Raw genomic sequence first — 26,871 nt, 5'->3', positions numbered from 1 at the left:
AGCCCCTTGTTACATAGTTATGCTATTTAGTTTCATTTTGGGGGCATTTCATGGCCAGTGGCCTGGAAGTTAATATCTGGGTGATGAAAATTATTTACTGTTTATTCATGTTATCTTTGATCAGTTTTTTGGGGGAACATATCCATTTCTCTTCTTTTTTCTCCATTCCTAACTACATGTTCTAGAAACTGAGTAAAATTGGCTTGGACATTGGGACTTGGATTTGGCCTATGCATATGTCATGAGTTAGGAAGAATCTTGATATATCTATATTGTTCTGAGTGGGTGGCTGTACAAAAGAAAATGCAATATGGAATATTTTAATTAGATGAGACCATAGAGAGCAAGGATCTTTCTTTTTCCATCTAAAGCGGAAGTCTTCTCTATTAAATCTTAGACATTTTCACTTTCTACCAAAGAGTCTTTTTTTTTGAACAGTACTAAGAAGCATAGACAGGAGAAAGAGGGAAGTCATAACTATGATTTCTGAACAGCTCTACTTTTAGTTAAAGAAACAATGGCTTAGCTTAGCCTGTATATCATATTTAAGTTCTAAAGACAATTGTTTCCTGCCTTTTTTAGTTAGTGTTCTTGCCATTTTGTAACTGAGAGAAATGTACTTTAAAGTAGTAAGCCAAAAAATAAAATAAAAGTATAGGGGATGAAATTTATTTCATGGCTCTATCTTAAGACACAGCTGGATCCATCAGTAATGTCGGCAAATCTGTGTCTTCATCTCTTGCTTCTGCTTTCTTCTGTGTGTGGGCTTATTACCTCTGGCTGAGGATGAAGGCTCCTGGGGGCTCCAGCTTCATCAGTTCTAGCAGAAAGTCTTGAGTATGATTTTTGATTGAACTTCATCATTCACTTTGGCCTTGGAGATAGGGTACTTTGATTGGTTAGGCTGAGTTATGTTTCATCTTTCTTCTTTTGTCCTCAGGTTTTTTATCTGCTATTTAGGAGCACCTTGTGATAAGAGTGATAAAAAAAAAGTTACTCATTTATTCCTAAAACATTAATTGCATACTGATCTTGTGAAGGCCTTATGCTGGATATTTGGAAGAGAAAGATGAGGTAGAAATGTTTTCTGCTTATGATGGGCATATAAAATAATAAGAGTGTCATTAGTCTTCCTGCTCTCTATTACTGTTTCTGGACTATTTTTCATTCACCTTTTTAATTTTATTTTAATTTTATTTTTTTATTTTAAAATATTTTATTTATTTATTTGACAGACAAAGATCACAAGTAGGCAGAGAGGCATGCAGAGAGAGAGGAGAAAGCAGGCTCCCTGCCGAGCAGAGAGCCTGATGCGGGGCTCCATCCCAGGACCCTGAGATCATTACCCGAGCGGAAGGCAGAGGCTTTAACCCACTGAGCCACCCAGGTGCCCTCATTCACCTTTTTTAAAAAGGTTATTTAAAAAATTCCAGTGAGCTTCCCCCCCCAATATATTTTAAGAATGAACATTTCTTTTCAGCAAATGAAATAAGATACAATTTAACTATACCACTTTATTTCCTTGTTTATTGCTGTCATTGGCTCTTCTATTTCCCCTCATCCATTAGCCATCTCCTTTATTCAGTTTCTTTCTTATTCCGCTTAGATAGCACAGTCTTAAAAAAAAAAAGTACTTAATCTCTATTAGTTCCCTATGGCTGCTGTAACAAATCGCACAAACTGATGGCTTAAAACAATACAAATAATTCTACAGTTTTAGAAGTCTGAAGGCCAAAATGGATCTGGGCTAAAATCAAGGTGTTAGTGAATCTGCGTTCCTTCTGGAGACTCTAAGGGAGAATTCATTTCCTTGCTTTCCAGCTTCTAGAGGCTGCCTGCATGCCTTGGCTTGTGCTCCTTTACACCTTCACCAGCAATGGTTGGTTGACTTCTCTCATGTTGAATTACCCTGACATGTTTTCACTGTTACCGCTTCTTCTTTGACTGTCCCACCACCCTCTCTCATCCGTAAGGACCCTTGTGATTACATTGGGCACACCCAGATAATCCAGAATAAACTCTTCATCTCAAAATCTGTAATTTATTCACATCTGCAGAGTACCTTTTGTCATGTAAGATGACACATTCCCAGGTTGCAGGGACTAGGGGAGGGTATCTTTGGAGGCCAGTATTCTGCTTACCACATCTTCTTTTCTCCTGTTTGTTGCACTCATCTGACAAAATTTAATCCTGTACAAATCCAGCTGTTTTCTCTTTCCCTGCAGGTGAGTATTGTCTGCTGCTAAAGGGAGTTAAGATACCAGTACACATTCATGATTACCAGTCTCAAATGGACCTTGCATAGCTAGACTGTCTTCTTATTTTTTCTGATAAAATAATTCTATGACTATTTCAAACCTTTTCACTCTCTTCAAAGTTGGTAAGTCCTACCCTCTAACAAATGACTTTACTTTCTTATAGAAGAAATCAAATCCATTACACAGGAAACTTCTTCAGCATCCTGTTACCAAACATGCCTGGGTCTTAGGTTAGGATATTTAAAGCAGAATTTTGAAAGATATTATCAAGGCTTAGAAAATTTCCATCATTCCCTAGCATTTCCTCATCCTTTGCTGCATTCTGTCTCTTCCTACAGCTATGGCTCTAGGCAACCACAGATGTACTTTCTGTCATTATAAATTAGTTTTTTATTTTCTAGAATTTCATATAAATGTGATCATGCAGTGTGTACTCTTTTGTATCTGGCTTCTTTTCCCTCAGCATAATGATTTTGAGTTGTATCCATGTAGTTGTATATATTAACAGTTCATTCTGGTTTGTTTTTTTTTTGCTGATGAGTATCCAGTTAGCGGATATATCTCAATTTGTTAATCCATTTACCTGTTGATATTTCCAGTTTTTGGCTATCACAAATGAAGCTGCTATGAATATTTGTGTATTAGTCTTTGTGGATAGATGTTTTTGTTTTTTGGAAGGATAAATGCCTAAAAGTGGAATGAGTAGGTGCTGTTTCTTTCCATGATTTGCCAAAAAATTGATAAGTCTCAAAAGCAACTTACACTGATGGCTTAGATTTACTACAGCCAAAGGTACAGAATAGGCAGCAGGAAAGAGAAATCAATAGTATTAGTGGTGTCTAGGGAATTAAGGCATAGGCTTTCTAGTTCCTCCTTTGTCTGAGCACACAGGATACACTTTGTCTCTGACAGTGAACTACAAGAATATGTATGGAATGTTTCTGTTCAGGAAAGCCCACTTGAGTCTTAGAATATGAGACTTTCAAGGGGGGGTTGGTCACATGTAGACATGTCCTGCTTTGCAGGACATGTCTGAGTACGCAACCATGGTACGCAAGACTGAGTACTCAACTGAGTACGCAACTCTGAGTACACAAGACTCAGGTGCACATCATCAATCTCGATGTTTGTACAAAGCAGTGGAACAAGCCCAGTAGGCCTGGTCCATTGCTCTAGGTGCATTTTACAAAACCATCAGTAACTAACATAAAGAAAAGTCTAAAGACCACATTCCTAAGGATTGGCCCACAGTCAGCCCTGGTTCCCTTGGGGAAATAACAAGGAATAAGCAGTCGTACCTGCATTGTTAACCGTTTTTTCATGGATGGCATAGTAGATGAATGTTTAACTTGTCAAAAAACCATTCATACTATTTTCCAGAGTAATTTTTGCATTTTACTGTTACACCAGTAGTGTATGAGAGATCCAGTTGCGTTACATCTTTGCAAATGGTGGTAATGTTAGCGTTTAAAATTTCAGTCATTCTAAATACATAGGGGTATTTATTTCACTGTGGTTTTAGCTTGCTTTTTTCTAATAACTTATGATGTGAACATCTTTTCATGTGCCTTTGACTATTCATATCTTCTTATTGTGAAATATCTTTCCTGTCTTGCCTCCCCTTTTTATAATTGCCATCTTATTAAATTGTCGAGTTCTTTATGTACTCTAGATAGAAGTCCTTTGTCAGATATCTGTATTACAAATAATTCTTCCTGTTCTGTGGGATGGTTTTTTATGTTTTTATATAGTGCTTTAGAAGAACAAAAGTTTTTTAAGTTTCACAAATGTAATTGATTATTTTCTTACATATATGATTCATGTAATTTGTGTTCTAAGAAATCTTTGTCTCCCCCAAGGTCACATAGATTTTTTTTTTCTATATTTTCTTCTAGAAATTTTATAGTTTAAGCTGCTATATTTAGGCCCATGATATGTTTATAGTTAATTTTTCCGTGTGGTATAAAATAAGGGTTCATGTTCATTTTTTTTCATATCGGTAGTCAGTTAATTGGCGTCATTTTTACAAAGACTTCTCTTTTTCTATTGAATTGTCTTAACACCTTTATAAAAAATAAGTTGACCATACTCTTTTGAACCTATTTCTGGAATTAATTTTTATTTAATTGATCTATGTATCTGTCTTCACACCAATACCACACTGTTTTCTTTACAGTAGTTTTGAATTCAGGTCATATGTCTTCCAACTTTGGTCTTTTTAAAAAAAATTGCTTTAGGGCGCCTGGGTGGCTCAGTTGGTTAAGTGACTCCCTTTGGCTCAAGTAATAATCCTGGAGTACCAGGATCTAGTCCCACATTGGGCTCACTACTCAACAGGGAGTCTGCTTCTCCCTCTGACCCTCCCCCTTCTCTCATTCGCTCTCTCTCAAATAAATAAATAAAATCTTAAAAGAAATTTAAAAAAACATTGCTTTAGTTATTTTAGGTCCTTTATGTTTCTTTATAAATTTTAGTATCAGCCTCTCAATTCTATTCTCAAAAGTCTCTAGAATTTTTATTGGGACTTCATTGAACTTGTAGATTTGAGGGAGAGTTGTCATTTTAATAATATTAAATCTTCTAATCAATGAACATGGTTTATCTCTATTCTCTTTAGGTTTTCCTTAATTTCTTTCAGCAATGTTATTTTGGTGTTCATTGTACAGAGCTTACACATAATTTTATTAAATATTAATTTTGTTGTTTTGATGTTATTATAAATGCTATTAATTTTTTCTTAAATTTTACTTATTTATTTGTCAGAGAGAGAGAGGGAGAGAGAGCGAGCACAGGCAGACAGAATGGCAGGCAGAGGCAGAGGGAGAAGCAGGCTCCCTGCAGAGCAAGGAGCCCGATGGGGGACTCGATCCCAGGATGCTGGGATCATGACCTGAGCCGAAGGCAGCTGCCCAACCAACTGAGCCACCCAGGCGTCCCTAAATGCTATTAATTTTTAAAAAATTTTTGAGATGATCATAGTAATGCGGTTATAAGAAATAATACAGAGATTCTGTATACCATTCACTTGTTTTTCCCAATTGCTAAAGTATTGCATCACTGTGGTAAATATCACAACCAGGAAATCCATATTGATCCAACCTACTGAACTTATTCAGATTTCACCAGTTTTACACGTACTCATTTGTGGTTGTATGTGGTCATGTATTTAGTTCTATGCAATTTTATCACATATGTCGATCTGTGGACAATTACCGCAGTCAGTGTGTACAAGAGTTCCATCACAGGGATCCTTCTTGCTACGTAATATAGCCATAGACATTCCCCCACACTCACCCTCTCCCTTGACTCTGGCAATCACCAATCTATTCCCCATTTCCTTAATTTTTTTCATTTCAAGAAGGATATATAAATGTAATCATGGGGACTGGCCTTTGCCACGCAGCTTAATTCTCTTGAAATTTATCTCAGTTGTTGCATATATCATTAGTTTCTACCTTTTTATTGCTGAGTAAGCATTCCATGTAGTAAGTATTCCATGCAGTAAGCTGTATCGTGGTTTGTTTAACCGTTCACCCATTAAAGTACATCTGAGTTGTTTCTTGCTTATTTTGAATAAAACTTTTATGAATATTCATGTGCTGGTTTTTGAATGAACATGTGTTTTTATTTCTTTGGTAAAAATGTCCAGCAGCGCAGTTGCTGGGTTGTACTGTAAGGTGCATATTTAATTTTGTAAGAAACTGCTATACTTTTTTCCAGAGTGGCTGGACCATTTTATATTACCATTAACAATGTATAAGAGATCCAGTTTCTCCACATCTTCTCCAGCATTTGGTGTTGTCATTATTTTTTATTCTAGCCAGTCTGATAGGTTTGTATTATGTCTCATTTTGTTTTAATTCGCATTTTCCTAATGGCTCACTATAATGAACTTATTATTTGCCTTCTGTGTATCTTCTTCAGTGACATGCCTATTCATGTCTTTTGCCCATTTTCTAAATTGAATTGCTATTTATTTGTTTTTTACTGTTGAGTTTTGAAAATTCTTCATATATTCTGCATGCTAGTCTTTTGTGAAATATGCAAATAGTTTCTCCTAGTTTGTAACTTATATGCTATTATTTTTTCAATTATATTTTCCAGTTGTTCATTCTTAGTATATAAATACATTAACTTTTTTTTTAATATGATCTGGTATCCCATGATGTTGTTAAATCCACACATTATTTCTAGTGACTTTTTTGCAGACACTTTAAGATTCTCTACATGTCTTCTACAAATAAATTTGTCTAGTAAGTACTTCTTTCTCACTATATCTTGTATTCCTTTTTCTTGGCTTATGACACTAGTATATCTAGTACAATGTGGAATCACATTGTTGAGAATAGGTGTCTTTGCCTTGTTTGCATCTTAGGTTGCAGGTGTTCAGTCTTTTACTATGTGTAGCTATGGGTATTTCATAGATGCCTTTTACTCAGTTTTCGAAATTGTCTTTTATTCCTAGTTTACTTGTACTTTTTATCATGAATAGGTGTTTCATTTGTGTCAAATGCTTTTTCCATGTTTATTTAGAGTATCGTATGTTTTTTCTATTGTTTTTGTTGGTATGGGGAATTACGCTGATTCCTTTTCCAGTGTTGTTACCAGCCAGTTTTTTTGGTAGATCGTGATGTATTATCTCTTTCATATGTTCTTGGATTTGGATTGCTAATAATTGCTTGTTTTTAATATCTCTGGAAGGCATACTTATATGTTATTTGTCAATAAATTCTGGTATATATTTTTTCTAACAAGAATTAGTCCACTTTTTCCTCAGTTATTTATGGAAGAAGGGTAGAATTTTGAGACCAGTGTGTTTGGTACTTGAGGTGTACTTCCTGGACATACTCTAATTTTTGTAACTTGCATTAATAGACTATCTTAAACCAGTTCTGTATAGTTCTAATGTAAATGTTGATCTCAAAAGTGTGATTTTGGTCTGATGAATAAAATGCTGGGCCAAAACAGAAATGGACTCTTTAGTTTTAACAATTAAATTACCAAGCACGTGATTTTTAGTATTTATTAAGACTGATAGCTGGGAGAGAGCTTCAGGAAAGCATATGTCCATAATCTGCAGAAATCTAATTTCCCAACAGTACCATAAAAAGTTGACCAAAATTAAAAATTCTATTTTGTTTTGTTTTTTTAGTTTTGATTTCTGTTTAAGCTCCTAAATCTACTTTTAGAGAAATCAAAATGTAATTTAACATTTGTAGTAGGTCACTGAGACTCTGTGATACATCTCATGTCCCCTAGAAAAGCAATAAATTAATATCCTGTGATACTACAACAGTTAAGCTTTGTTGGCTCTATTCCTATCATGGGCTAAAAGGGCACTCCTGTTAGATTCTCTGCCACTCTCCATCCCTTGCCAGTTTGGTTATTGCTGTTACTTAGAAAGTAATGAAGTATAGAAGAAAGGGTACTTATGTAAATTGTTAGATTATCTTTGCTGTGTCACATGTTTGACTTCTGCAAGTCATCTAGCATGTCTAATCTTTAATTTTTTATTTAAAATGAGAATTGGTGATTATGGAAATGAATATGAAATTGAAATATTCTGTCTTGTATTTCAGTCTGAAAACTTGGAGAATACAGTAATCATACCAGATATCAAACTACATAGCAATCCTTCTGCTTTCAATATTTATTGCAACGTACGCCATTGTGTTCTGGAATGGCAGAAAAAGGAAACATCCTTGGCAGCTGCATCCAAGAACTGTGTGCAGAGTGGAGAATCAGATAGTGATGAAGAGGAGGAATCCAAAGAGCCCCCTATCAAGCTTCCAAAGGTAAGACACTAAGTTCCACTTGGATGGATAACCTACAAGTATTCCAGCTATGGTACAAATATTTGCATTGCTAAAATACCTTTTTATAAAATTGTGCACTAAAAATTAACAGGGCTTATGGGGAAAAACAGGTTTGGGGCAGACTAGGAAAACTGCAGTTTTATAGCTGGAGTGCTAACAAAGTCAGTAATTGGTAACTCAGTGGTGAGTACTTGGACAGCCCAGGAAGAAAGATCAGGGGCTTTTAAAAATGTACAAAAGCAGTAAAGTGGAATTGGTGGCTTGTAAACCTTGAGCCATTGCAGATAGAAGTGGAGCTCTGAGCCTGTTGGCTGCTGTTAAAGTAGGCATAAGCAGAACTGCAAACTACCACAAGCCAAGGGCCATAGAAAGCTGGGGGTGCTCCCTTCTGGAGAGGGAATCTGGGGTACAGGTATGCATTTTTATTTTTCTTGAACTAGAACTAGAAGGGCTCCTGGCTGTGCAGCTGCTGAGCTGAGAGCTTTTGCCTTTTCTGCCCAAGGATATAATTGTACTCTTGCTACTTTGGCTCCCTTTGCCTAGGAAGAAAATTTCATATGAAGCAGTAAGATTTCTACATTGTTCTGATATCATTCCTTATTTACCAGAGACTTGCAAGCTAATTGGTGTTATAAAAACATGTATGGTAGTAGAATAGGCTATTCTTAAGGTACTCCCTTCTATTTAAGTATTAATATATTTTAAGACTGTAATGTTATTTTATATATAATATTTTGTCTATATTGTGGGTATAGTTTGTATTTCTAACAAAAGACATATAGACATTTTTTAAAAAGGTACCTTTATCATAAATGATTTATGCATATTGCTTTTTTCTAAATATGGGCATTTTAAAATGATTTCCTTTATTATAAATGATTCAGGTCTGTTGCCTTTTTACTAAACTGATACCTTAAAGCCATGCCTTGAAAACTTTTTTTTTTTATTTAAGATTTCATTTATTTATTTGACAGAGAGACAGATCACAAGTAGACAAAGAGGCAGGCGGAGGGTGGGGGAACAGGCTCCTTGCTGAGCAGAGCGCCCAATGCGGGACTCGATCCCAGAACCCTGGGATCATGACCTGAGCCGAAGACAGAGGCTTTAACCCACTGAGCCGCCCAGGCACTCGAAAAGTTTTTTATACACACCCAGAGGAGCTATTGTGTAGATATTTTGGTATTTGAAAATAGCAGCCAAGATAAAAAGTATGTTCCTCATCTGATTTTTTTTTTTTTTCTCACATCTCATGGTGGCTATTTCTAAGTGCACCACTGTCCTTAATCATTACTGTCAGGTTCTTCTCATTTTATGCTCAGCGGATGACTTGCTTCCTGTTTCATAGAGTAAGAGAGGTTTTGTGAACTTCCTCTGACTTTTAGTCAATCATCTTCAAATATCCTTCTCTTGGGACTCTTCTTCCTTTAGTCCCTTTCTCTCCAGCATCCTTAAGTGTACCTTCTTCACTACCTCCTTCTTCTACTTAAAACAAGCAAGCTCATCTTTTCCATGTAAGTTCCTCTAGGTAGAGAGTTTTCCATCAAGTACTGACACATCAGGAAATAGAGTACAGTGACTAAGAACTTGGGCAGTGGAGTCAAACTGTCAGGCTCAAACACTCACCATTAAAAATACTAGCTCTGTGGTGCTGGCAAAGTTACTTGACTTATCTGTGCTTCAGTTTTGTCAACTGTGAAATGGAGATAACATCTACCTCGCAGGATTGTAGTGAGGATTCAGTGAGTTAATAAATGTCATAGTTATAAATAAGTAGTTAGAAGTATCAGCTTAGGTGCAAACAAAGTGCAAACAAGAAGTTGAGTAGGTGCAAATGAATTTGAGTTTCTTTTCAAGGAACTCTTCAATCTATTAATAAATACTTTACGTCCAAGGAAATCAAACTTCTGGACAATCTGTGAGATCATGTGACAAGCGAGAGAAGTGCTGAGATGTCTTTATGCAGAGGCATTCAGAATGCTGTGGGGTTTCGGCGTGGGTGGGGACTGAAACTCCCAGGTGGTGAGTTTGGCAGCCATTTGCGTGACATGAAGGACAGACACAGAAGAAGAAATGAGGCCTTTAGGGCTTGAGGTGATGGGAATTTGAGGGCAGGTGAGAAATGTTGCCATTTTTCTTTTCCTTTTGACCATTTCTGCTCCAGATGCTACTCTTTTCCATCAGTTCCTCTCCTTCGCAGTTGTTCCTCTCTTGCTTCTCCTGCATGTGTGGCCATCGCTTTCCTTTTTTTCACTGAGGTTTTTTTCTTCTCCTACTCCTTTTCTCTGGCATAATTAAGATAGTTTTTATTTGTTGTTGAAGTATCACTTTGATGCAGTTTTATTTTAAAAGCTAAGTTGAATTTATTATATGGCCCTTGCTTGTCAGTTCCTTTGCCTTGTTTATTGGGTCAACAGCCATTGATATTTTAAAAAGAACTGTCTTACCCCCACCTAAGTACTTCATATTGAGTTTTTTGCCTAAAACAAATTTTAGGGTCTCCTGGGTGGCTCAGTTGGTTAAGCGTCTGCCTTCAGCTCTGGTCATGATTCTGGGACTCTGGAATTGAGTCCCACATTGTGCTCCCTGCTTAGTGGGGAGCCTACTTCACTCTGCCTCTGCCTCTTCCCTCCACTCATGCTCTCTCTTTCTCAAATAAATAAATAAAATCTTTAAAAAAAAGAACAAAAAACAAAACACAGTTTTTACCCAGCTCACACCATCTTTCATTGTCTGATTTCCAGATCCTCCAAAATGTTCCAAGCTTTATAACTACATTATTTTTAACAGTTATTTTTAGATTCATACTTTGCTTTCACTCTCATTTGATGCTAGTCATTCCACATATTTTGTTAAAAGATAGAGACATAGATAGACTTATTTGTTTACTTCTTAAGTTTATTTACTTCTAAATTCTTTTTTGAGTTATAGCAAGCTTTATATTAGGCTCTGAAAACAAAATGATGAGACACAGCCCCCACCCTCAAGAAAGTTATGTCTGGTAAGGATAGCTGGCATGTCTAGTGACTTAAGGGTTACTCGGGGTGTGATAGATGTAGCGCAACAGGGTGGGGTAAAACTGCAGCACTGACTGCGGATGCATGTGCAGGCAGAGGAAACAGCATCATCGTAAAAGTACAAGTGGTCTCTTCTTGGCCAGAGTGGAGTAGCTGAGTTGGGTGAGTCAGAGAGCAGCAGCTAGATTGTAGGGCCTTCTGTGTCTTGTAGACACTTTCAGATTTTGTCTTGTGATTTGGAAATATTGAAGATTTAAGCAAGAGAGTTTGATCAGACTTGTATTTTAGTAAACTTACATAGGTGCTAGTAAGAAAGATCACTGGAGGTGGAGAGATTAGAGCAGAGGGACTAGTTAGGCAGCTACTGCAGTTGTCCACTAAGAGTGACTAATGGTTGGAATGAGGTAGTGGTTGTGTTCAGCCTACAGGAAGTGTATGACAAGAATTAGTAGTTGGTTGATTATGAAGGCTGACAGAGAAGGTGTAATCTAAACATATTTCTGAAGTTTCTGGGGCAGTGCCATTTACTACAAAAGGGAGAACTGGAAGAGAAACACTGCTTTGCTGGAATTATGATGACGTTTAGTTCTGGCCGTATTGAGTGAGGTGTCCCATGTACACTAGATAGGGCTGAAGTTACAAAGAAAAGCCCCAGCTAAAAATAGAGATTTGGGAGCTATTACGGTGTGGGGGGAAGAAGGCAAGATGAAATTCTGTTAGAGATAGGATGGGAGTGAGATCAAGAATATTGCTTAAAAATTGTTAGCTTTGAAAAGTTGTAAGAACACTTCTTTTGGGCATGAAGAGAAGGGAAGAAAATGGTCGTAGTCATTGATAAATCTGTATGTCAGAGGATAGGAACTTAGACATTTCACACCCAGATCTTCTGAGAGGCAGAATTCTTCTTCCTCCTCTTTTACCCTCCTCCTCTTCTGCTGCCGCTTTTCCCCCACCCTTTCTTTCACTGCCTTATAGATTTTTTTTCTTTATTATTTATAAATGTCATCACTACCAAATATTTGCTTTATATAAAAAATTCTGAAAGTCAATTTACTTTCCTCTGTGGTAATATATAAGTCCACTTTTTGTTTCCTCTTCAGTTTTTTCAAATGTATTCTGGAAGTATTGGAATGGATTCTAGGTTTTTAAAAGCAATTTTAAACTTATAGTTGATATAGAATGTTATACTGGTTTCAGGTATAGAGCATATAGACAATTCTGCACAATTCAAAATGCTCACCATGTTAAGTGTGGTCATCATCTGTCACCACACAACATTATTACAATATTATTGACTATATTCTCTATGCTGTACTTTTCATCTCCAGGACTTATTTATTTTTTAACTGGAAGTTTGTACCTCCTAACCCCCTTCATCTATTTTGCCCACCCCCACCCTCTCCCTCTAGGCCTTTTTTTTTTTTAAACACATCTTTATTGCTTTTTTTTTTTTTTTTTTGAAGATTTTATTTATTTATTTGACAGACAGAGATCACAAGTAGGCAGAGAGGCAGGCAGAGAGAGAGGGAGGAAGCAGCAGGCTCCCTGCTGAGCAGAGAGCATGATGCAGGGCTCAATCCCAGGACCCTGAGATCATGACCTGAGCCGAAGGCAGAGGCTTAAATCCACTGAGCCACTCAGGTGCCCTCCTCTAGGACTTTTTAATACAACAAGATACAATTTCTAACAGCAAAGAATTTATTATTCTATCTAAATGTAACTCAGTTTTTATGTTCATACTTGTTAGTGAACTAATAAAATCACTTTAAGAAATACTATGATTTTGAGGAGAGCAAAAATAAAACCTTTTTGAAAGACTCGTTGTATCATTTTTCTTTGGCCAAGCATATTTTTATCTTATTTTTCCCAGCAGTGACATTGGACTGGCTGTATCAGATAGTTATTTGGGTTTGTGTTCCTTCAAGTATAGTAGAGAGCCTTTGGGATTTACTTATTTGAAAGCAACTGTAAAGAAAAAATTCAGTAAATTTACAAAACACTATTTTCTGAAGAGAAGTGGAAGACTATGTGTTGGGTAGTTATGGTTTATCATTGAAAGTATAGAAGCTTAGGGGCACTTGGTTGGCTCAGTCATTTAAGTGTCTGCCTTCAGCTCAGTTCATGATCCCAGGGTCCTGGGATTGAGTCTTGCGTCAGGCTTCTTGCTCAGAGGGGGTCCACTTCTCTCTCTCCCTCTTCCAATGTGTGTGCTTTCTTTCTAGCTCTTACTCTTTCTCAAATGAATAAATTAAAAAAAAAAAGACTCAGTGTTAAAGTACAATTTCAAAGTTTATACATACGGTAAAATACTCTCAGCCAAACCTCAAGGGGAAACACTTCACAACATCTTTTGTTTCTCAACTCAATAATTCAAAGCTAGATATGTTGGAAAACTTTAGGTTGATTTTTACTTTGTTATATATTGAAAACATATAATTATTCTGGAAACGAAGTAGTTTTCCCCCTTATTAAAAAAATTTTTTGTGAAGTAAGGTACAAATGAGTACCGAGAATCTACAGTGGTTAGCCTAGACAGATGGGTCATTTCTCTTTCCTGATCATTTGACTAACATTTTATGGGTATGTCTCACCAAAAACAGCCAGTGTTCTATTCCTAAGCAGCATACCTGAGTTCCTTATTGTCATACATTTGTTCTTACACTCTAAACTTACCAGAGAGACAACTCAGGAACTTGATTAGTAAGTAGCCTTACTCCTTCTGGTAAGGTTCAATACTTTCTCTGTTACTGTAGGAATTTTGGATAAATAAACCCTAGCTAAGAATGTATCTGTGACACTTCTCCTTTGGATTTTGAAAAGTCACAATTGGTAGCAGTAGAGTAAGCATTCTTGGAGACCAAAAGGATATAGTAGTCTCCCATTGGCCTGAGGACAGAGCCCCACATTTTGTGTTTAGGAGATCTTTGAGTTCAGATTCATTTCCTGTAAAGTACATAAGCAGATAGAAATCTTGAACAGGGCGTTTTTATTTTTTAGTCTATTCCAAGAAAAGAAACTATATCACCTGGAAATTTTCACTGCTTAGTGCATTTAATCAATTGAAACTTTATACAAGCAACTTCTGTGATCTTAGCTATAACTAAGTCTGCTAGGATGTTAGATAACTTCTCTAAAAAGACAGTCCTGCTAGTTATTTTGACTTCTCAGTCATATCTGTATTCTTCAGAAACCTTGCAAATGATAATCAAAACTGCAACTGACTTGCCTGCAACTGATTTGACCATTGTCTGGAAAATTTTTTTCTGAGTTGCAGTGGTTTTAGCACACAACTGAGAGAGCAATTAAACAAATATTTATTATATGCCTGTCATGTGTCAGGCACTGGGCTCTAGCTGTGAGACATATTAATCTAGTTCAGACATGCTCCTTGTCTATGAGGAGACCACAGTTTAGTTAGGAAAAAGGAAACAAAAATAGTCAGCTACACTATAATATAATAAATGCTATAACAGAGTCATGTGCAAGGCTCATTTATCCAGTTAGAGTATAAATTCTTAGAAGACAGGGACTAGTGTAATGTGTATCTTAATATCTCCTGTAGTGAGTTTCCCAAAATAAGTGCTTAAGAAATATTTATGTAATATGTGATTAATGCACAGATCTCAGCCTGGAGAATATTCTGTTGTTATGTCCAACAGAATTAATGCTTTGATGCATTTCTACTAATTAGTCTTGTTTTAACTTTTCTGTTACTTCTCCAAATAATTTAACACCTTCTGAAAAGATCTTATATACCTCTTTCTCAAAATATTGCCACTGACTGAAGAATGAGATTTCATTGTCTGTTGTTCTGTCAGTCCACTGAAGTTATCTCCCAATATCAGATCATCACATTTCTCTCTCAGACTTTAGCTGCAGATTTCTCTCTTTTGCTGGATACTGAGTCAGATTTTTCCTTGGTCCTGATGAGGAGTGATAAGATAATTAAAGTAAAAATAGTAGTGAGGTTTTTTTTTTGTTGTTTTTGGGTTTTTGTTTTTTTTTTTAATTTTTTTTTTATTTGAAGACAGAGATCACAAGTAGGCAGAGAGGCAGGCAGAGAGAGAGAGAGGAGGAAGCAGGCTCCCCACTGAGCAGAGAGCCCAATGTGGGGCTCGATCCCAGGACCCTGGGATCGTGACCTGAGCTGAAGGCAGAGGCTTTAACCCACTGAGCCACCCAGGTGACCCAGTAGTGAGTTTTTAAGTAGGCAGTTTCTAATTCTTTTTGTGAGAAACCCTACAAGAAGAGGGGACACCATCAATAAATAATAATGTGATTGTACCATTATACGAAGGGCTAAGATGAAAAACTCCTTTTTAAATGACTTTTTTTCTGGTCATTAGTAACAATTGACATAACTTTTAATGAAAGATTGCTGATTTGTAGTAAAGTATGGCCAAATGAACTTTTAAATTAATAGAGTTTATTTTTTCTGAGTGAATGTAACCTAGTATCTAGTGCACTCCTACAATTTCCATGTTATTTTCTTATGGCTTCCTTATGCTGTAACTGCTTTTAAAATAGTGCCATTATTTTTTAGTCTTCCATATGACTAAATGGTTTTCTGAATCTTGAAATTAAACATCCTGGGTAGTTGTGGGTTTTTTTGTTTGTTTGTTTTTGAGGGGGGGTAATGTATTTCTTTTTGTTTTTGCCTTTTAAATATGGAAGCATTAATCATTTGCTGTGGAAATGAGCTGTACTGGTTCAACACCCAAGAAAATGTTATTAGCTTACCTATTACAAGGTACATATGTGTGTGTGTGTGTGTGTGTGTGTGTATATATATATATATATATATATATTTTTTTTTTTTTTTCATCTTAAACAGATCATTGAGGTTGGACTTTGTGAAGTTTTTGAGTTGATCAAGGAGACACGATTTTCTCACCCATCCCTATGCCTCAGGAGTCTCCAGGCCCTGCTTAACGTACTTCAGGGTCAGCAGCCAGAAGGTCTTCAGTCAGAGCCACCTGAGGTCCTAGGTAAGAGCTCAGGATCATTAAATGAAGTCTTTAAATGTAAATAGCTTCTCTTATGAAGCAGATACTGCCTGTAATGCAGTGTTTGTTTTTGTTTTTAAATTATGGTATTAAAACAGGAGGGGTGTAAATTTTAAGGTATTTTGCTCTGTTCTACTAGAGTTATAGTTTAATATTTACAGTTCATGTACAGACATTTCTTGATTACTGTGATGATGGGGAAAAAGCAAAACGTAAATCCTTGGAACCCAGAAATAATCCCAAGCCTTATAATCACCATTAACTTAATTTGTTCTCATTAAACCTTAGGCCAAAATATTGAACATTGACTTTCTCTAACTTTGTGTGTTATTCTGGTAGTTAAAAATGTGGGAAGAGAGGAAACAAATGCCGCCAACCCAAAACAGCTCATCTGGTTTCCCGACAGACGGCATTTCTTTTGTATCCACTGTAAACAAAAATCCATTTTTGTTACAGACAATGCTTTTGAATTAGTGACAACTTCCAATAAGTAAATATGTTTTCTTTTTGTAAAATGTATTTGGATTTTATAAATGCATGCCTTTTGTGTTATTGATACAGGTTCAACACATAATCCAGTAAGCAAGTTGAGAGCTCTTGAGGAAGAGAAATAGAGATGGGGGCACAAGTTTGAAATTGGCTATTGCTTTTCTCTGTTGCTAAAGTCTAGATTTTTCTAAATCTCAAGCATTAGTTCATATCAGAGTCATGTGGGTCCTATCTGTGGAGTTTCTGATTCAGTAGATTCAGCATGGGGCCCAAGAATTTGCATTAAGAATACATTTCTGGGTGGTGTGCCAGTGCAGCTCACCTGGGGAAAACACTGTTGGTCTGGACTAGAGTTTGATCTTTCTTTTCTACTTGGTTATTTGGTATTTATTAGACCCACATGTGAGAACCTAATTACATGTCATACTGGTTTTGTTTTGGTGGTGGTTTTTTCAGGGGAGTGTAGGGAATCACATGGTGATTAGTTTTTGTGTTTAATTTTTTTGTTTGGTTTAGTGGGGGAGGGGAGTGCTTGCTAGGGAGACAAGCTGAAGATTAAAAAAAAAACAATACCCTCCCCCACCCCGTGTTATTAAATACTACTACTAAATAAAAGCTGTCATATGGTGAGAAGCAGGCACCTTGTTTGATTATTGTTATGGTAACACCAGTGATCATATTACTGTTGTGATGCATTACTTGGCATCACAGCATCTTACTAAAGCTTTATTTATTTAACTGATTTTTTTTTTTTTTTTAAAGAATTTTTTGCTGATCTCTGGCTTGTCAATTAACAAATAATTGAAATATTTTAAAAATCCACTAAAACCTATATATCCTATTTATTACTTCGAGTTACATGCTGATCATTTCTATTTCCTAGATCTTCTGGCATACCATTGTCTTTTATCCGTTGTTAAACATCTTGTTTTATATATTTATTTGGCCAGAGTTTTTTGTTTTTTGTTTTTTTTGTTTTGTTTTTTCTTATTAATAGTTGCAGATACTGCTGTACTTCTTTGGTCTCTCTTTTATCCTTTCAGTGTTTGCTTCTGGTCTCTTTAGTGCTTTGATTTATTTTTCTGTTGACAGATTTACCATCACTTTATATTTCTTATTTTGTTTAATTAGCTCAAAGATGTAATTTGACTTTTTTAAAACTAAATTTTTATTGAAATCTGTCTCTGTTTTTTTCCTTTGATCTAATAGCGTAATCACATGAATACACTTTGGTTTTTTTTTTCATGTTCATGAAAATATAGGTATATATGAATCACTCTTACTGTCAGGCTAGCTTGATTGATTATTACACACCAGACTTCTTCTCCTAGGAAATAGATTTTGATTTAGAAATTGTCTAGGTAAAAAAAATCATTATTCTTACATCTATTTTTCTATTCATTTTAGGGTTGGGATGTATGTTCTTAAGTATTCATGTAAATGTAAAAGTATCTTCTGTGTTCTATGCAAAGAGCATATAATTCAGGGGTGATCAGTACAGACATTGTTGCTGTTATTATGGGACTTAGCATCAGGCAGTCGAACACGTGTGATTGCAGATGTGGATAAATAGTATAGGGGATATAGAGGGAGTTCTGGGAGTCTATAACAGGCTTCCTTGAAGATGTGACATTGGAGACTTGAAAGACAAGTAGGAAGAAGTTAACTGTGTTTCTAGGCAGAAAGGAGAGCGTGCAGTAAGTCTCTGAGATAGGAAGGAGAATGACTGAACAAAGATTGTCTGGCTAGAATGTGGAGAGTGAAGGGAAGGAGGGCTTTGCCACAGGTGAGGAGGGAGGCAGGGACTAGACCATATGGAGCTTTATAGGCCATGATAAAGGAGCCCGGTGGCTTTTGTTCTAGGAGAAATGGAAAGTCACTCACTGTCTCCTTAGGCTTAAAAAAAGTTCTTTATAACACTTATAATGTTCTTTTCCACTTGAATCTAACTTTTTTGATGACAGGCATTCTTTGTCTTGTTTGCCAAAGTATTACCACAACCAAGAACAGTTTCTCATGTACAGAAAGAATTCAATAAATATTTTCTGAGTAATTAAAAGATGAAGGGGCAGAAGGATAATGATGGAAGGAAGGATGGACAAACGGAGATAGTAGAGAGGAAAGGATGAGGGGAAAGAAGGATAGTTGGGAGCGAAGGGTGAAGGGAAGGAAAGACTGAAGGGTATACAGGCAAGTGAAGAAAGGGAGGGAGAATGGAAAGAAGGGAGAGGAGCAGGAACCAACTAACAAAGGAGTGAACAGATTTTAAATAAAAAACTAGATGTTTGGTTTAAAACTTCTCTTTGGCTATAAAGGGGCAAAGTGAAGGTAGGAGCTAATTAAGGAACACTTTGTAGTATTCTGATTCTGAGGTGGTTGGGAGGATGGATTGGGAGGATGGTCGTGAGATGGACCAAGTGAAGGCTTTAGGAAGCAAAAGTGACAGGCGTAACTGGGATGAGAGAGACAGGAGATGAGGGAGACAGAGGAAGGCTAGCTCTGTGAGTCAACAATAAACCACACATGGCCTTTTAATTTTCAGAGAGTTGCAGTACACGAATTCTTTCTCTTGCTCTTTTTCCCTCTCCCTTTCTTCATCTTCCTCAATTTTACAGTCTTTTTCTGACTGTTTCTTTCTTTTTCTTTCTGTCTTGAGTGCTCATTCTATACGGATTTTCAAATTCCCCTTCCCTTACGCAGAAGAAATACCTGGAAGTCTTTGATTCAGTTTTGGGTAGAGTTGTTCAGGGGATTTGTGTGGAAACTTCATGTGACCATAGAACGTTCAGGTGTTCATTTACCATCTTTACCATTAAATGGCTTTATCATTTAGGGAAAATCTCTTTATCTCTCTGTCTCAATTTCATTGTCTGTTAAAGGGGGATGGTATATGTCCTATTGACTAGAAGGTTTTTCAAGGTTATAAAATGGATTACATACTCACTTTATAAATACAAATGTGAATTGTTATTATGTTAGCAATAAAGTAAGTTTACATTAAAACAGATTATAGCATGTGCTTATGTATTCTGTTGTTTTGCAAATACGTAATTTTCTGGATACTTATCAACATTTTAAGAAGCTTGTATTCTTCCCACTCTAAAAGGTAAAATAAGTGCAGTGAGTTATCTGTTACTTGAGAGGATATTTCTTGAATGTGTGAATGCCTCAAGACGAGTTTCTTTTAAACAACCTGGGATAGATTCCATTTTTTGATTTACAAAAATAAAGAGTTGAACTAAATGTTCTCTAAGGTCCTTTTTATATAAATATTCTAACTTTGTGGGGGAAAGGGTAACTAGAAAGGAACTAATGCAAAGTAAGTGTTCTAGGTGCCTTAAATATTTTTTTTATAATGAAGCAAGGTATAAGTAAATAAACAGATGCATGAAGTGTTCTGTATGTCGAATGAATGTAATTGAGTTTTATTTTATCCGCAGAGTCTCTCTTCCAGCTCCTTTTGGAAATCACTATTCGAAGTACAGGAATGAATGACAGCACAGGCCAGTCTCTGACAGCACTTTCCTGTGCTTGCCTCTTTAGTCTGGTGGCTTCTTGGGGAGAAACAGGAAGGACACTTCAGGCCATCTCTGCTATCCTCACCAACAATGGCAGCCACGCTTGCCAAACAATACAGGTATTTCATTTATAGCTGCTTAGAAGGTTATAAGATGCCAAGTTGGAATTTCACCTTAATTGTCAATAGGAGTCCCCTGCTTTTTCTCACTCATTATAGTTATTTGAGCTATCCAAGGTTGATGTATAAGTAATCCACAGCATATATAAAGGTAATAAAATGAAATTTGGCAAAAACTCTGAAAGCTTTAAACTGGCCTTTGTGTTGGCACTCCAGCCACCTCTTCTCTTGCATTGTCTTGTTCTCTGTCCTCCCCACCTCCCATCTTGCCCAGAATTTTTAAGTATTTTAACTAACCCCTGCACTATTCAAGGATCAAATGTAGTTTTTTGTTTTTTGTTTTAAAGATTTTATTTATGTATTTGACAGAGAGATAGCACAAGTAGGCAGAGCGTCAGGGAGAGGGAGAAGCAGGCTCCCCGCTGAGCAGGGAGCCCAATGTGGGGCTTGATCCCAGGACCCTGGAATTATGACCTGAGCCAAAGGCAGCTGCTTAATCCCACTGAGCCACCCAGGCACCCCTCAAATGTTGTTTTTTAATGAATTCATTTGTTTCTGAGCTGCTTCAGCTTTACATAGAACATTTTAAGTTTTTAATACCTGACTGTGGAATAAGCTCTTTATTGTTGTTAGTAGTGGGAAATACAATTCTCCTTAAAGCACACTTGATTTAATTCTTTTGGATTGTTCTGGAACTTGAGTAAGAAGTTACAGTTTTAAGTCTCTGTTATGTGCTCTTTACTGGCCTCTTGGTCAACCTCCAGAACAGATGGAAGGGCTGCTTCAATCCTGTTATTCGCAGCCAAAGATAGCAGAAGGGGAGTGCGGGTCATTTTCTTAGGCTTAATTCAGCAATATTGAACTCTCCTTGCCAAACATGAGCAATCTCCTTACTCTAGATTTCTGGTCTTAATCTTTTCCCTCTTTCTGCCCCGCCTGAAATCTTCTTTTCCCTTTTTATGATCCTGAATTATTTTGAAGTTCCTCTAATGCAGTAATGTTCAAAACTGTTCTGCACATGTGCTTTGAGGTTTGGCAAAATTTTAAATACGTGCTTAAAATACACAAATAATTCTTAAATTTTAATGAAATAACACAAATATTTACATATACCAAATTTTTAAAATACAGTGACCATAAACTTATTAGGTTTTGTGTGATTTGTGATTTGTGAGCTTATTAGGCATTGTGTGATTTATTTTTGTGCATAGACTCATCTCAGAGGATATGAGGTGGAGTCTAAATGATGAGTTGAATTGGCCAGTCCAGAGAGAGGAGGTGTTACTGTTGGGAATGTTGGGGGAGCCTGTTCTTAGTGTCCATGGGCTAAGGCAGGGAGATAAGAGTAAAAGTGGAATACTGAAGGCTGAAAGTAGTTTAGTATAGTTATAGTATTGAGAGCTTTCAGCTAACAGAGATAGGACTTGCATGTATATCTGTCTGACTCTAGTATTATGCTTAATATGCACTGGTCTGTGCACAATACTGGATCTCCTGAATCAAAAGCTGAGGTTCTCTACAGGCCTGCCCCATCCCTGCATCCCTGTCTCTAGCCCATATACCATACTACAGCCTGTTATCTTAACGTGGCTTACAGGGTTCCTCATGATTTGGCCTCATTCCACCAACCACTTCATTTCACAGAACTGTCTTGGCCAGGCTATGGGTAGAGAGAGAAAAGTCTTCCCTCAGAGTGTATAACTCTAACATCTCAAATTCTTTTAGGATTCAAATGCATATTACTTATCTTGTTCCAAAAAGCTTAAGCTGAGAGTTTAAAGTAGGGCAGGGATGAGAGTACCATGAGGTACCTTATTGAAGGAGACTAAATCCTTTTTGGAGGAATGAACTCCAAGCTTCATAGACTTCCCATGGACAAAACACATCTGAGCTCACAAACAAAAAGCACATGGAAAAAAAGGCACTATCATTTAGAGTTAGTAGAAACAAATATAGCAGAGTCAGTCCTGCCTAGTCTATATATATTGAAATTATTTGAAATAGAATATAAAACATAATTAATATAGTTAAATTAATAAAAGAAAGTATCACCAAGTATGATTAAGGAATAAGAATATAAAAAGACTCAGAAGGATAAGAAAACCAACTGAACTCCTGGAAATAAAAAAAACAAATAATTACAATCTGAAATTTAAAGGATGAGTTAACCATTGGATATAAAAGAGGAAGAAATTATTCAGAATGCAGCACAGAGAGACAAAGAGAGAAGATATGGAAGACCAAATAAGAAAACATGAATAGAGAATGAGAAAGCCTAATGTATTAATACAATTTGAGTTTCACAAGGCAGTAAGGGCATTTGTGGAGAGTAGTACTTGAAGTAATTGGTAAGGTTTTCCAAAATTGGTAATGACATGGAATCCTCAGATTAAGGAAGTCTAATTTATCAGAGTAAATTCTCTAGGTCCTGCCACAATGTTGGTGAGAGAAAATCAGTAGAAGAAAAAAAGGAGGAAATCTGAGACTTCTTATTGTAGTACTGGGTTATCTTAGAATTAAGTACCCTTTTAGAAAGCATGAAAGAAATGGAGTCATGTTGAAGAAACCCATTAATTTCTGCTCCTCCCTGTCTCCAGGCAGGTTATAATAAAGGTTTTAATAAGGTTATAATAAATTATTTTTAAAGTATAAACTTTTAAGAATGGGACATATTTTTAAAAAAATAGAAATAGGGGAAAGCTTAAATTTAATTTCCTTAAGAGGCTAATGCCCATAGAAAGTGAGTTGATTTTCACCTAAAACTCCAGAAGGGATTTAGAATTAGAAGTAGTAGGTGCCTGGAAAGTGGTGGTGAGGTCAAGAGCTAAAAATTGATTGGAAATCTGTATAATGAAAACTAGAGAGGGGTGCCTGGGTGGCTCAGTGGGTTAAAGCCTCTGCCTTTGGCTCAGGTCATGATCCCAGGGTCCTGGGATCAAGCCCCGCATTGGGCTCTCTGCTCAGCGGGGAGCCTGATTACTCCTCTCTCTCTGCCTACTTGTGATCTCCATCTGTCAAATAAATAAAATCTTTAAAAAAAAAAAAGAAAGGTAGAGAACCCCAGAGGCGTTCTTTTGCCCTTCCTAGCAACTGTCCTAGCCAAGCAACTGTCCTCTCATACCCCAGAGAGATAGGTTTCCTGTCTAAAGAAACTGAGCCAGAGAGACCAGGGGAAACCAGCCACAACTGAGCGTGGAATTAGGAGCTAAGCTGAAAATGGAGATTTAATGAAGGTCTTTCTATTGATGATGGAATTTCAAAATCCTCACTAAATTTCCAGAACAGTGCCCATAAGACTTATTATAGCTTCTAGGAAAAAGACTGGCAGATTCTTCTTTGGAGAAAGAGCAAGAAAAGACCCACAAATGCAGACATTTGGAAGAGGGCCCTCCACTGAAACTCTCAATCTTAGTGTGATCATTTTGAGGTGAGCTCAAATCAGGTGATGTGTCAAATCTTGTCTATTCATAGCAAGCTTCCTACCATTTTTTTTAGTAGCTTACTCTTAAAAGTGTACAACTGGATTATTTGTCTTTTGGGTGTTGAGTTTGGTAAGTTTTTAATAGATTTTGGATACTTACCATTTATCACATATGTCATTTGCAAATATCTTCTCCCATTCTGATGTTTCTTTCCCTGTGCGGAAGTCTTTTATCTTGATGAATCCCAGTAGTTCATTTTTCCTTTTGTTCCTCTTGCCTCCGGAGATGTGTTTACTAAGAAGTTGCTAAGGCTGATATCAAAGAGGTTGTTGCCTCTGTTCTCTAGTATTTTGATGGTTTCCTGCCTCACATTTGGGTCTTTCCTTCACTTTGAATTAATTTTTGTGTATGGTGTAAGAAAGTGGTCCAGTTTCATTCTGTATGTGGCTGTCCAGTTTTCCCAACACCATTTGTTGAAGAAACTATCTTTTCTCCATTGGATATTCTTTCTTGCTTCATCAAAGATTAGTTGACCATATAGTTGTGGGTTCATTTCTGGGTTTTCTCTTCTGTTCCACTGATCAGTGTGTCTGTTCTGGGCCAGTACTATACTGTTTTCATGACTACAGCTTTGTAATATAGCTTGAACTCTGGAATTGGGATGCCTCCAGCTTTGCTTTGCTTTTTGAAGATTGCTTTGACTATTTATAGTCTTTTGGGGTTCCATACAAATTTTAGGATTGTTCTAGTTCTGTGAAAATGGAATAATTTTAACTTCTATTCCTTAGTCTAGGTCAGAGCAGGGTTTCATGAGGGGTGTTGCCAAGTGGGAAAAGTAGAAATGGTGTGTTTGTGACTTATTGAGAGGAGCGTGGGAAAGGAACAATTAGGGGTAGGTATAGAGAAAACAGCAAATGCAAAAATAGGGCAGTTGTTGACTTAACAAAAAAAAAAAAAAAAAAAGAAAGAAAAATTACACAAGAGGGAAATGTAATGTTATACAGTTTGGTTCATGAACCATGACTACAGAGTCATAATGAGTGACCTTTGAATACTAATGTAACCAGAAATTATTATATAGCTCAATTTTGAGGATTTGGGTTGGGAGGAGGGGCATCATCGTTCATAATAGACACCAACAGAGAAAGTATTTCAAACAAAAAAATGAACCATGGAAGCTTTGGCATATTATATAGGAATATGGATAGTGATTCTAGATAAAACAGCTGTAAGTTTAATATAGCTGCTTCTAGGGAGAGAATTTGTAATATTCAATTATGTATATGTTATCCTATCATATCTATATATATTTATACTATCTATACATATAGCATAAATTATTTTGGGTGAGTCAGAGGCCTTAGAACTGGAAGGGGTGGAGAATATATCTGTGAACAGTGGGTCACTTATCTCTGTGAAAGCTCTTTCCTCTACGAAGTGCTGTCCAATAGAAATATTATGTAGTCTACATGTGTGATTACAATTTTTTATTAGCCACATTAAAAAGGTAAAATGAAACAAGTGTGGTTAATTATGTATTTTAATAGTGTATTTCACTCAACATATCCACAAAATCAGTTCAACATGTAATCAATGTAATATTAAGATTCTGCCTTCTTGTTTTTATACTAAGTCTTCAAAATCCAGTGAATATTTTGTATTTAGAGCACTATCCACCTTCCAAGAGCTCAGTAGTCACATGTGGCTAATGGCTGCCATATTGGAAAGTGCAGCTGTAGAACTGTGACTGAGTGGTCTCCTGGGGTCTGGCTGTGTTGTTGGATATGGTAAAAGAGTGACAAAAGATGAGGAACAGAATTTCCTCTGCTGGCAGAATGCTGGTCCCATGCTGGTGACTGTTGACAACTCACTTAGTGTTCCAGATATTAGCAGGTCTTTGATAAATATTGCTATCCAATGATAAATGAAGGCTGAATGAATGCACAGTTAACACAAATGAGTTTTCATATCATGGAATATTGTTGATGTTTATGGGCGTTAGTCATAATGGAAAAGCAAAGTGGAAGAGAAACATCGGAAATTTTGTTCCATCTGTAGAAACCGTACCACACCATTCTCTTCTGCTTAAGTCTGTGCTTTGTTATCAGGAAGTGTATTAATAATTATGCATATCCTACAAAAGATATTTTGGCTTGTGTGTATTCTAATCCAGCATAATTTTATTTATATCCAGTATTCATACTTTTTACTAATCTAGTATATTTCCGTCCGCAAAACTTGAAATCATAGGCAGTAGTTGTTATTGGTGTTTGGGAGAAAGAGGCATATTTCAGTATTTTCAGCCAAAAATGCAAGTTAATATTCTTTGAATTTGATATATTTACCTTGGACTCTTGAGATTTGCTTCTTATAGGTAAACTTCTAGTTAGTAGTTTTTACTGATGTGCCAAACCATGATCATTCTGAACAATTTATTTTCTCATAAATGGTGATGTATCACTGAAGTATCTTTATTTTGTCTGTTTTGTGTTTGCAATACTTAAAAATACCTATTTATTTGTTTCTTGTCTTTTAAATAGGTGCCAACGATACTAAATTCCCTACAGAGAAGTGTACAGGCAGTGTTGGTAGGAAAAATTCAAATTCAGGACTGGTTTAGCAATGGCATTAAGAAAGCAGCTTTAATGCATAAGTGGCCATTAAAAGAAATATCTGTTGATGAAGATGATCAATGTCTACTTCAGAATGATGGATTTTTTCTTTATCTGTTATGCAAGGATGGATTATACAAAATCGGCTCTGGATACAGTGGAACAGTTAGGGTAATGTGATTCTTTATAGTTTTTAATTATAGTAGAAGTTATGTCCATCCTGAATTGTGTTTTGTTTTCAGCTTCATTTTTAGAGTACTATTTAATTTTGATGTAATAATACTTCTTTGAAAATCATGATAGAAACATAAGAATTAAATGTCATGCATTTGTGTTGTTTTTCATTGATTATTAATTATGAAACTGTTGATGGGCTAATTTTTTTGTTACATTGCAGGGCCATATATATAATTCTACATCTCGCATCAGAAACAGAAAAGAAAAAAAGTCTTGGTTAGGGTATGCTCAGGTAAGAGAATATCCACAATAAACCAAGCTTTTCTTTCCTGTCTTTTAGAACATGTGGCTTGTACTTATTTGATCAGTAAATAATGTCACTTCTGTTTAAACAGATACAGTGTATTTTTAATAATATGGCTAATAACAGTGTCACAGTG

General features: G+C 36.3%; 1 protein-coding gene across 2 annotated transcripts in view; it reads left to right on the top strand.

The window, feature by feature from the left end:
- Positions 1-26,871, top strand: part of LOC111146914 (MYC binding protein 2, E3 ubiquitin protein ligase) — a 257,881-nt gene that overhangs the window by 28,128 nt on the left and 202,882 nt on the right. For both annotated transcript variants that reach the window (XM_022502672.1, XM_022502671.1), the window contains exons 3-7: positions 7,838-8,053; positions 15,923-16,076; positions 20,024-20,220; positions 26,183-26,425; positions 26,652-26,723. In XM_022502672.1, the coding sequence (XP_022358380.1) occupies positions 7,838-8,053; positions 15,923-16,076; positions 20,024-20,220; positions 26,183-26,425; positions 26,652-26,723 (882 nt within the window). The remainder of the gene's footprint in view (positions 1-7,837; positions 8,054-15,922; positions 16,077-20,023; positions 20,221-26,182; positions 26,426-26,651; positions 26,724-26,871) is intronic.

This window comes from Enhydra lutris, unplaced genomic scaffold (assembly GCF_002288905.1).
Source record: "Enhydra lutris kenyoni isolate GAN:26980312 unplaced genomic scaffold, ASM228890v2 scaffoldscaffold15, whole genome shotgun sequence".
Lineage (NCBI taxonomy): Eukaryota > Metazoa > Chordata > Mammalia > Carnivora > Mustelidae > Enhydra > Enhydra lutris.
The sequence above is the reverse complement of the archived record's forward strand: the minus strand, read 5'-3'. Positions and strand labels throughout refer to the sequence as shown.